This window comes from Capricornis sumatraensis, chromosome X, assembly GCF_032405125.1.
Source record: "Capricornis sumatraensis isolate serow.1 chromosome X, serow.2, whole genome shotgun sequence".
NCBI classification, from domain to species: Eukaryota; Metazoa; Chordata; class Mammalia; order Artiodactyla; family Bovidae; genus Capricornis; species Capricornis sumatraensis.
Genome location: NC_091092.1, coordinates 112,612,576 through 112,624,677, shown reverse-complemented (window position 1 = coordinate 112,624,677; position 12,102 = coordinate 112,612,576). Strand labels below are relative to the sequence as shown.

The 12,102-nt window shown below is 37.9% G+C and overlaps 1 protein-coding gene across 3 annotated transcripts in view; it reads right to left on the bottom strand.

The window, feature by feature from the left end:
- Positions 1-12,102, bottom strand: part of DMD (dystrophin) — a 1,795,368-nt gene that overhangs the window by 61,920 nt on the left and 1,721,346 nt on the right. For 2 of the 3 annotated variants that reach the window (XM_068961890.1, XM_068961891.1), the window contains 5 exons: positions 10,269-10,380; positions 8,426-8,562; positions 7,681-7,719; positions 3,291-3,356; positions 2,133-2,198 (listed from right to left, as the gene is read on the bottom strand). In XM_068961890.1, coding sequence (XP_068817991.1) covers positions 2,133-2,198; positions 3,291-3,356; positions 7,681-7,719; positions 8,426-8,562; positions 10,269-10,380 — 420 coding nt within the window. The remainder of the gene's footprint in view (positions 1-2,132; positions 2,199-3,290; positions 3,357-7,680; positions 7,720-8,425; positions 8,563-10,268; positions 10,381-12,102) is intronic. The other variant, XM_068961892.1, reaches the window with a different exon arrangement.

Genomic DNA, 12,102 nt, shown 5'->3' with positions numbered 1-12,102 from the left:
ATTAAATGACTATTTCATTCAATTATTGTTTAGCTAGAAAAACAAAAATCAGCAGGGAAAAAAAAAAAGAGCCATTAGCGTGACTAATTGAAAGAGGACTGAACAACTCATCCCTTAGAGCAGCTTCGAAAGACTAATCTTCAGGAACAAAGAGGCCAAAGGCTTGTATTTTGGGAGGCAGCTGCCATCTTTCTTTATATCCAGGGATTCTCTAATACACAAGAGAAATTATTTTCTAAATGCACTGCCTGTAGCTCCTGAAAAGCCTGCATACCTCCGAGTTACAAGAAATTCATCCTGTTCTTAATGAGAGGCTAAAACCCTTTGTTTCTGGCTAGACATCAATAAGATGATACGTTAATATTTCCCTCTCCACACCTGTTTAATTTCCTTTTCTCATCTCTGACTCTGGGCTGAAAAAATTTCGGATACTTGGGGAAAAAATCCTCCTAATTTAAATGATCTTGGTCCATCAGGTCAGATAACTGGTTGGTACGTTAAAATTAAAATACTGACTGGGTGTTAAAAATAAACATTTAAGTTAAGTCAACCCATCTACCAAACCTCTTCCCCTGACCTGACCCTAAGATTTCATGTTATTCCCAAGCAACACTGAGTCAGAATGGATACTATGCCCTCAGAATAAGCTACAGCTAAATTTTGCTTAAAAATAAACCAAACGCAGTTTGGCCAGCTAATCTGTTAGCCCTCTTCCCAAATTCTGAAGGTGTATTGTGAGGACTTCCCATGTTTAATTACAACAGATAGTTATAATTCCACTTCTCTTGCTGTTCTCTTGGGCAGTCAATGAATGGCAGCCATTCTTACACAGATACAACTGGAAGCACTATGAATGTCCTACAGCTTCTAACATTCAAATCAGTGATCCAAAGAACCAAATCATTCAGCTTGCTTACATTTAGTTGATTCTTTGTTTATGTATCTTTCTGTCAAAGTAGTTTATATATTAATGCTATTAATACTTTCCTCCACAGCTCAGAAAGAGAATGTACCACAGTTTTATTTGTGGGCAAAGGCTTTTTTGTTTAGTATAACTACGAATGGCTGAGTGTTGACTCTATTATCACCTAGCTCACCTTTATGTACCAGAGGAGATGACTTATTCTCATGTCTTCAATAACCAGCAATGTATAAGTGCTACTTGGGTACTATTGCCTTCAGTCTAATTCTTATACAGGCTGTTTCTCATTTGACTGTGACTGTGGGTTGCCACACCAAGTACATGTGATAAATTTACCATTTTTCCCTTTGCCTAGATTCTCTATGACAAAATGGTGAGACATCCGTTACTTAGGAAACTAACACCATCATTGTACCTTGACTAGATTTCATTTCTGTAAGTTGTCTCTTCAGTTCTCAGTTTGTCCTCCATAGAAGCTTCTCAATCTGCTCCCTCCACCTCAGGCTCTCGGTTCACGGCAGGACTCCTCAGTACTCCTTATGGTCAATACTACCCTTACTCTGTAATGAAGGCTCTGTTCCCCTGCCATCGCTGTGTTCTCTGCCACTCTGAACACCACTCTCTCATCTTCTTTAAATTGGACAGGCCTGGTATATCATCCCACTACAAAACCGTGACCTCAATTTATACATCCTCTCCTGAAACCCTTCACAAGACTGCTTCAGTTTGTTTAGCTCATGAAGACGCTCAATCTCAAAAGAAACCCTGCTAGCTAGGTTCTCGACAGGAAAATGCCCATCTAGCTATCCCATGGGAATACCAGTGCAGCTATTCCAAGATTATAGTTCTACTGCCCATGGATGGAGCTATCACTTGAAAAATTAACATCCAGTCCCTTTAAAAATCCCACAGGTTCGGGCAAAGAGTAAACATTTCATACAGTGTCGGTGTTTGAGACCCTGCAATTTGTGACAGTACAGCACTGAATGAGGGGAAGGCAAAATGTCTGAGAACATTTGTGCCACAGTTAGGAGGAGCTCATTCTGTGTTGGGATGCCAAGAGTTAAAGAAAAAAAAGCCAATGAGCGTCTCTCAGAAAGATCTAATGAATATAAATGCTAATTCCTATCTTCTGTGCTACCCTATGTCTAAATCCCTCCAAGCAATTTCATGGTCAGGAACATTTTGTAAAAAGAGACAGGATACTTACATGCTCTCATTAGGAGAGATGCTATCATTTAGATAAGATCCACTGCTGTTTTCCATTTCTGCTAGCCTGATAAAAAACGTAAAAGCTCATTAAAACTTCTGTGACTTCTTAGACTCTACTCAAGACCTAATCGAACATTCCTGAAAACTAAAGGATAACTCATGTCAAGAGGAGAAAGGAGTCCTTCATATTTAAAGGATGTGTGTGTTGGCCTAGCTATTCGAGGTGAGTGGTGGACCCCAGCTAGTTAAGCAGCTTTACATTTATGTTATAAATTACAAGAGAAGTTGCATTCTTTTTTCCTCCACAGGTTGATCTTCCTTTCGCTGAGAAGAGGCCTCTGTTTTCATGGGACAAGCTTCCTTAACAACAAACACACTCCATACCTTCCACTACCCCATGTGTTTTTAAAGACAATTAAAGCTTTCCACTGATGACAGAATGATACATAGCTAGTTAATACATCCCATGCTTGATAAACACATTCAGCAGTTAAAATATTGATAAAAGATAATTCACAGTCAGCTCTCTACACATTCTGCCACCAATTTTTACCATTAAAAACCTCCTTCACCTCAAACAATAATAGTCTTTTTACAACTTGAAAGTTAACCAAACTCTTAACAGATGTACTTAACAGGCATATTTTACAATTAGCAATTTAGTTCTTAGATATAAAAGTTACCTCAAACACAAAGAACATGAGACAGAAAGGTCCAAGGATTAGAAAAAGTAATGATTCTCTTCTTTACACCACATTTTGTCAAATACACACAGAAATCAAAGCCAATGCTTTCGTATTCTGCATATAACACAGTATCATTTCTTCATATACTTATACCTGGTCTAGCAGTTTTCTAAGAAGGGTAGATGATTTCTAAGTCAATTGATTAAACGTGCTCAGTATATAGAACATAACAAAGCTCTCAAAATGTTTAAAGGCCGGGGTTAGGGCAGATTGTTCTGGACTGAAGCGCTCATTGGTGTTCAAAAACAACATGCAGTTGGAATGGCATGCACGTTAGAGGGCAAGGTGATTAGTAGAAATCAGACAAGATTGGGCAAAAAAGAAAAGATTTGTTTAAAATTATTATAGGTTAGCTTTCCTTGGTTAGTTACTTCAATCAATATTTGCCTGGCATTCAACTAGTCTCATACCTGCTAGCATAATGTTCAATGCGTGAATGAGTATCATCGTGTGAAAGCTGAGGGGACGAGGCAGGCCTATAAGGCAGAAAATGTGATTAGTCACAGATACCATCCATTAATGGAGGAAAAAAAAAAAAAAACACCCCACAGTTCTGTTATATACATGGCCTAGAATGCTTTCAGCCTAAAGCTATGAATAAGGTACACATCTGGTTGTCTCTATATCTTAGATCATCAGGTATTGACAAGCTAGGTTTGACAGATGATTGGTCATCCTTCTGCTTTTCTCAAAAGCCACAAGGAGGGATCACAAACTTCGCTGGCAAGTTTTAATGATAGAAAAGGTCAAGGAGACAGTCTCTACATGACATTCAGTCTTCCTATCTTGTCATGTCTCATCGTCTATAGCTCTGAAATTGTGTTAGCAGTATATGGTTTAAAACTTTACACAGTTTACACCTGTGCCATTTTTAGCTGCCTTCTTACTGAAGGAAAACTGTACATTTGCCTAGTACATTTGCAGTCAAAGATTTTAGCTCTGGAGAGGCCACTGCAGTCTGTGACCAAGATTTCATGTATCAAGAAGTCTTGGTCTGCACAATTTTGTAAAGAAGGAATATATCTACCACATTAGCAGCAGACTGTACTGCTACTTGGTAGAGTAAAACTGAAGGGCCCCAAATTATAATGTGATGCTTTAAAAAAAGAACTACTAACTTCAACAGAATGTCACAGTACCTGAAATATTTCGTATTAGGGACAATGTGTGCTAATGTACAGAGCGAAAAATGAGAGGAGGATTAGCATTCATAGTCTATTTACTTTGTGGGTAAAAAAAAAACCCTACTTTTTTGGCTTCACAGATGAAGATTTTGGTAGGGTTGACATGTTTTCACCTTTTCATACCTGATCTATTAATTATCCTTGAAGTTTTTATAGTATCTTTCAGATTAACCTTAGGAAAAAAAAAAATCCATCTGTTCTGAAAACCAGTTTGGACTTGTGCTTTTTTGTTTTAACTGGAATAGGACAAAAAGGTCTCTTCCATTTCTCTCCTGACACAGAATGCCCTTAGGTAAAGGCATGAGTCCAAAAGTCGACAGTGATCTATTCAGTAAGGGCTAGTTTAGTCCAGTGTCTAAGCAGCATTCAAGAACTTGGTCAGAACACTAAGAAGAACATGTTTTTTCTTACAGTTAAAAAAAAAGGAAAACATGTAGTTACCTATGTTTACATAGGAAATATAGTAGAAATCTGTGTTTCTTAAAGAAGACACAAAATTATAAAATGGTTATAACACACTACATAACCAGGGAACTGAAATCTTGCCTGAGAGATAAATGTCTTATTTATGAAACCAATGTTGTCTACGTCAATTGTCACCAGACTCAAACTTGGAATAAACTACAAAGATGCTAAAATTGTCATAAGGGAACAAAAGGATGGCTACCCAATTTACCAGGCAGATCCAAAGATGTTCAGGTAAATCTTCACTCTAGTTTTGGAGATAATCTGCTAGTTTGTTAAAACCCTGGAATAGTCCATTATTAGAAAAATGCCAAGGTTTGCTTGGAAATATTCACTGCAGGTCAAGATAACTGAGCACTTGGATTAATTGGTTTATAAGCCCTATCTCCTGGAACAGACCAGTCTTTCAATTATATACTTCTTAGAAGCTAAAAGCCCACCATCAAGGAAAACACATTAGTGTTTCTCCCCTGTAACAGTTACTACCTTGGTAGTGTAGAGAAGAAAAAAACATGAGATCTTGGAGCATAACTGCACTAAGAAAGCTCAGCATGTAACTGCAAAGCACTTAAATAAAATCTTAAACAGGCTATCTTATGCAAAGCTTTAATTCTTAGCCTTGAGGATATTTCCATGTTATTTTTCTTATTAACGTATGTAGCACCTAACACAGCATGCTTAAGCAAAAGAACTCATAAAAACCAAGAAATCTAAAAAATATATATATATATATATACACACACACACTAAAGGAGGTATTTATGAAACCAGAAAACGAGCCAAAAGGGAATACTGGTCAGAGAAGAATCATCTAAAAACCAATAATTAGTGAGAGTATAAAACTACTTAGTCCAGAAACAAAGCTAAATGCAAAGCCTTCTAAGCACTTTTCCAAGGGAAGGTAAGAATACTGTTATCCCTTCTTACTTCCTAAATATAAAGTGATAGATCTCCCGAAGGATTATTCCTGTTATTATTAATGGCCAATTCCATCCCCTCCACCACCATTTTCTCGTTATCTGTGACAACTCCACTAATAAATTTTCAAGGCAGAAGAGCTCAAAGAATATTCTTTGACCATCTCACTTGTGGACAAACAATATAAAAGGTTTATGCCAGGTGTACTTTCAACTAAGGTGACAAATCCAGGTAGATAAGGGGTTTTTCTCTAAGGAAAAAAAGATTTGTATCTCAGTAAATTTTCAAATTCTATGATCCATCCTGAATGGACTAAATGCTGTCACTGTCATAGGATTTGTTAATATCAAATAGAATTCTTGCAAGATAAAGCACTCTAGGACCTGACTCTTCTGCCTCAAGAGAACAGCTTTACAATTTATTTTCTAAATTATTTACCACCCCATGAATACAGACTTTAATAAAATTACACATATTACAGGGACTTTAGCCTGCTGGGTTTGTTTTATTCCTCAAAATTAGAATTTCCCACTATTTCTGAATAATGCAGCATACTTTTTATGGGAAGGCAAAGTGGGGGCAGGTTTCAGTTGTTAGAGAATATACTTTTAAAAAGAATGTTTTCAGAAAGACAAACACCCTCTACTTAAAATAAGTTACATTAAACTGACTCCCTGAATGCTTCTCGTTAGCTTATGGATAGAATAAACTTCCTCTCTAATTAGTCATTCTTTATTATGCTGTGCTACCTCTGACTATGTGTTTTAAAAAAAATTACCCTTTGGCATATTTGTCTTTTGGATTTTTAAGTTGGTTACAACTTATTCCAACACAGAGAAAATCCATTTGCTTATCAGGATCCAATCCGGCTGAGAATTTCAGTATATTATTTTTTAAAAGTTCTTTATTTGTGAAAGGTTTTACCTTCTGGAAACATATAGATTACCTGGGATAGGGAAAATAATTACCAATAGCAAGTAACATAGCTGAATCTAAATAACTCCCCAAGTTGTTTAAGCATAATTAGTAAAGAAGTCAAATATAGTAACCATATCTCAAAATTAAAGGGCACAATAATGTGGCTTTAAAGAAGAAAGGAAAGCCTCACACTTCCTTTAGGCCAATAAAGACTTCAAATAAACTTCAATTAACAGTTTGTACTTATCACGACAGGATTTTTTAAAAAGGATCTACTTTAATTATATGGTGGAATAAAAAAGACCCAATAAAGATAAACTGAATTCTTATATAAGTTCACTTTTCAAATTAGTCATTTCCTTCTTATATATAATAGAACTGTCTGACTTTAAATATTTTAATAAAGTACACTGTGAAATACCAAAATTTTGTTATAAACCCCCACACACACACTGTAACTTTAAAACAATGCACTTTGCTGATATATAAATCACAGACTCTATAGTTTTCTAATGACATTCTAAATTCTGAGATAAGTCAATAAATTATTTATTAATATCAAGTATTAGCATTATTAATAAGACACACCAATAGTAATAACAAAGACTACAGTACACTTTCCTTCCAGTGTAAATGTATGTTTATGAGTTGGGCATTTAGCTTGGAGAAGAGAGCAAAGTGACTGTAGGTCAAAACTGAGAAACTCATATATATATATATATATATATACACACACACACACACACACAGATATATATATATATATATATATATATAAGATTAGTCAAATAGCATGGCATTAGCTGATAAAAAGGCCACATGCCTCACTGAAATTATTCAACCATACTCAACATTATACCATGAAACAAACTTTGCTGGTTTTTAATGGTCCACTTATAACAGGCCCTAAAGAATAAAGCATCATCCTTTTGAAGGTCCTAAAGCACTCAATCTCTAGAAATATGACTTAAGAATATTATTATGTAATCAGAAGGCTCTTCCCTGCTTACAAGGAAAGAGCATATAAACATGTCTGCCAGGAACAGAACTAACAACTCAACAATTTCTTTGATGTTACTTTGACCTCCAGGCCACGATTTCTGCTGGTTTTCATTTGACCAGGTGAGGACCCTAAAACCTCACTGACTCTCCTGATCTGTGGCAGGGGGCACCCTCAAAGTCTCAGCAGGGGAAAAATTTTGAAAGGAAGGAGGGGAAATTAAAACGTTCTTAAAACAAACAGAACAAAATTTTTTAAAAAATCAAGCAAGCGAATGTGTTCGTGCTAGCAGCACCCTTCAGCGCAAGTACTCACGCAGAGTCTACCGGCCAGAAGTTGATCAGAGTAACAGGACTGCAAAACAAAAAATGAGGTGGTGAAGAGAGACACAGGCAAACTCAGCCATACACACACGCACACAAAAAAAAATTACTGAAAGGTCAAAATAAATGAAACCCAATTAAGTATGAACCATGAAAAGCAACGGCCAGACAAAGGTGAAAGGTGAATTAAAAGAAAACCAGTGGTGCGACTGCCGTCAGAGTCACAGAAAACAGAAGAGAAGGTTCAAAAGAGCTGAAGACAAGACCATCACTTGGATCTAGCGAGTCATAACTACTTACTGTGAAGGCATTTCCTGTGACCATTATTTTCTTTCAAGTAGGAAAAAGTGACTAGCTACGACCACACAATCTGATACAAAAAGACACACGCCTACTGATTTGTGAGGGGGGAGCATCAAAATGAAATCTTGGAGTCACTCATTTGTAAACAGTCCCGTATTTCTTACAAGCCTTTGTAAGGTAATTGGGAGCCAGAATATGGTGGGTTTTTTTCCCCTGTGAGATACAGTTTAACTTTTCGAAAGGGTCTCTGTTCACAGGACAATTGATACGGAAACTGGTAACTGAACATCAGCTTGCTTTTCTCTTTACAGCTACAGTAAATCTAAAGAAAGAAATAGGAGAGACTGTTTGCATTTGGGAGTGAAGGAAGGTGTTCAGGTGAGAGGAGCTCAAATATATGTCTAAGAGGCTGCTGTGCTCTGGCCACTACTCACGTTTCCATGTTGTCCCCCTCTAAGACCGTCTGCACTGGCAGGTAGCCCATTCGGGGATGCTTCGCAAAATACCTTTTGGTGCGAAATTTGTTTTTTAGTACCTTGGCAAAGTCTCGAACATCTTCTCCCGATGTAGTCTGAAACGGAAATCATGAGGGGATCAGACTTGGGGCAGGGTTTGGAACGGAAAGCACCACTTCAGTGCTCTGCCTTGAGGTACTTGTCTTATAATTAAGAGCAGAAGGAGGCGAGAGCAAAGGCTGAAATCACACAAAACGGGCTTTGACACCAGACCTGCCCTTTACAAATGGGGTTAACGGGGTAAGTTATTTACCTACCCAAGGCTCCAATCATCTACAAAACTGAAACAAGAATGCCTCAACAAATTGTGATGACAAATCAATGAAGTCTCAACTACTAGGCTGCTTGACAAATGGTAATTAATAGACATCTGGAAGTCAGAGAGTTGACCTTCAGTTTTGCCACACCTTACAGTATTTGTAAAACATCTGTCCATGTTGCTGTCAGATTTTACCCACTAAGTACCATTCGATTCACAGCATGGTACATTCTCCATCATTGAATACCTTTTCAAAAGCAATCAAAGTGAGGAAGACAATGAAATAACTGGGAGGATCGCTCTGAAGATGCAAGAGAGAAGATGCAAGCTCTAAAGCAGAGATTCTCAAACTCTGATGTGTTGGAAACCACCTGCAGATCTCACTAAAATGCCGCTTTTGATTTAGAAAGTCCAGGGTGAGGTTTGAGGTTCTGCACTGCTAATAAGCTCCCAGGTGATGCCAAAGCTGCCGGCCCACAGATGGCGCTTTGAATAGCTAGCAGCCAGTGTTGAAGGAATACGAGATTTACACCCAGGTCTGTGTCCACCAAGTCCACACCCTTTCCACTTCACTAGTGATTTTCCTTTTCTTTCTTTATTAAGTTAATGTGTGTTGGACTAGAGTTGCTTTACAATGCTGTGTTAGCTTCTGCTGTACAGCAATGTGAATCAGCTATACGTATACATGTATCACCCCTTTCTTGGATTTCCTTTCCATTTAGGTCACCAGAGCGTTGAGTCGAATTCCCTGCGTTATACAGTAGGTTTTCATTAGTGATCTATTTTGTACATAGTGTCAATAGTGTATATATGTCACTCCCAATCCCCCAATTCATGCCACCACCACCTTCCCCCTCGGTGTCCATCTGTGCATCACCAGCAGTTTTTCAAAGTTCTATTGGCCACTTAACATTTCCCCAAGACAATAACTTAAGAGATGACTCCAGTACTTAATTATAGAAACATGGGCAAACTTTTTAACCCCAGAATGTCGAGTCCTCAACTCTAAAAAGGGGATAAAAATAATACCTGTCTCATACAGAGTAGTTTCAAAGGTAAATGCCTAGCATTTAATGGTAAGTGTTAGTATGTTAAACAGACAAAAGATGAGCAAGATTCATTTAAATGGTGGATTACGAATTTCAGGGAACCTACATTACTCTTCCTCCATACTCAATGTGCCCCATGGCCCTAACACCTCTACACACAACAGCTAGGGATGTGGAAACTAAATGTGAAAATGTCTTTTCTACAACCCATGCAAACAGAAATGAAAACTATTGCTTCACCCAACAGTGTGTGTGGAGTGTCTATGACATTCTGCGTGTGCCAGGCATTGCACCAGGGATAAGGTCAATCCCAGAGTCTGCAATTTGGAGCTACTTGAGTTGGGCAACATCTGGGGAACTGAGCAATCATAGCATCACAGATCATCTGCAACCTGGAGAAAACTGAAACTTCTCCCAGGTGAGCTGACTCAAGCTCAGGGACACACCTACTTACCGGAGTGCAATATTCCACCATGGGATAGTGCATTTTATGGCCTTTTGCAACGCGGCCAGAGAAAAAGCAGCTTTGGCAGATGTCATAATTAAAGTGCTTTAGACTTCTGTACCTGGTAAAGCACAAAAACAAACACGTATGTATCTCTTCGGATCAAATTCCCAAAGAATACCCTTTAAGAAACCTCCTTCCATACTGTTTTAATTCTAGAAACAGAATAATGTGTTTATTAATCCCTCAAGGTAAGTGATTAAATTCCTACCTCCAGATTTTTCTGGTGCTTTACCTGCAGTATCAAAACATTTTGGCAGAAACATCCTGTAAACATTTGGAGGGAGGGGAGAAAAACTCAGCTCTTGCTTTAACTCCACTGGGAACTCTTTCAGATTAAGTAGGAAGACACTGGCAAACTTCTAGGCTTTTGAAGACCAAATACTGGAGTTTAAAAGAACTCTCAGAAAGGACAGATAGATGCATTTCAGGCCCCTCCCCCACCCATCAAAAGGGTACCAACATTTCCTGAGGGAATTATTTTTTTAAAAAACTATATAGATAAAGCAATTTCATAAGACAAAAGAAAATTCAGCAAGAAGTCTCAATTAAAACAAATCGTACTTTACATTTTCTGATTGACGGACATGATTCATTTTTCAGAGTTACTTGGATAACCTCTTTTATCTGTCTCTCTTCAGAAATCCCTCACCACCTTACCCCCACATGAAAATGGAAACCCCAAGAAAAGACACAATTTGGGTGACATGAAAGGATTCATAATCTGGAAGTACTACACGCTACACATCCCCCCATTCTCAGAATACTCTATTCTTGGTTTCATACTCTCCCTGCCTTGTGCTTTTTCAGATAAGACTCTGAGCCAATTCAAATAAACATATTCCTCATGTCACATATGGGAATGTGGGGAAAAAGCTACTGTTTTTAGATCCTAGTCATCTTCTGAGAATGGGGAAAAGGAGGAAAGAGAAGTGCTGATTCCTAAAATAATTTACTTTCATAAGGGCAAAAGAACTGAATGTCAAAATGCTCTCTTAGACCCTCCAAAGCATTCTCCTTTTGCATGTTATAAAATCCACCCTCTGCTTTGTCTACAGATCTTACCAGTGAAGGAAGCTAAGAAAAGAAAGGTAAGAAATGCAGTGCAGTCCCCTGGAGCTCCCCCTCCCCGCTGCCCCAAGGCATCACTCTTACCCGCAGAAACCAGGAAGGAGAGAAGGTGTCCTTTGCTAGCACTGCCTACTCAATGCTGTCTATCTAGGCTTCAGAAGCCTCTGAAAGTCTCTGTAAAACCTCTTTGTACACAGCATGAAGTATGGAAGGGGCACAGTGAATAAAAGGCACACAAATGGTAAAATGTAATTATTAGAAACAAAATAATGAGACAAGTCTCAGCATAACCAGCGATGAGTATTTACTTAGCTGGTAAGTGGATCCTGAACAGGCAGAGGATGCTACAGCTAGTTTACAACTTGATGGCTTATTCATCACTATGGCAACCTCGAGGTTGATTCAGATGTTTAAATACACCATCATTTCAGAATTTGGGTTTGGGATTACTGTTCATGAAGATTCATTCATTTAAAAATACCCCATCTCCCCAGACAGGTCAGCAAGACTGAAGATTTAAAAGCCAAGTGTTTTCTGGGACATTTTAAGAAAGTCATAATAATAATAACCTACAATGTTTCCTACTTCTTGTACTTTTAAATTTATAAGGAACATTTTCTTGTTTTAGTGGCTTTGTGAATCTTTCATTTACTTGCACACTTTATATTCCCTCAGAAGTTCATTAGGAGACTATGAAAAGAGCATAATCGGA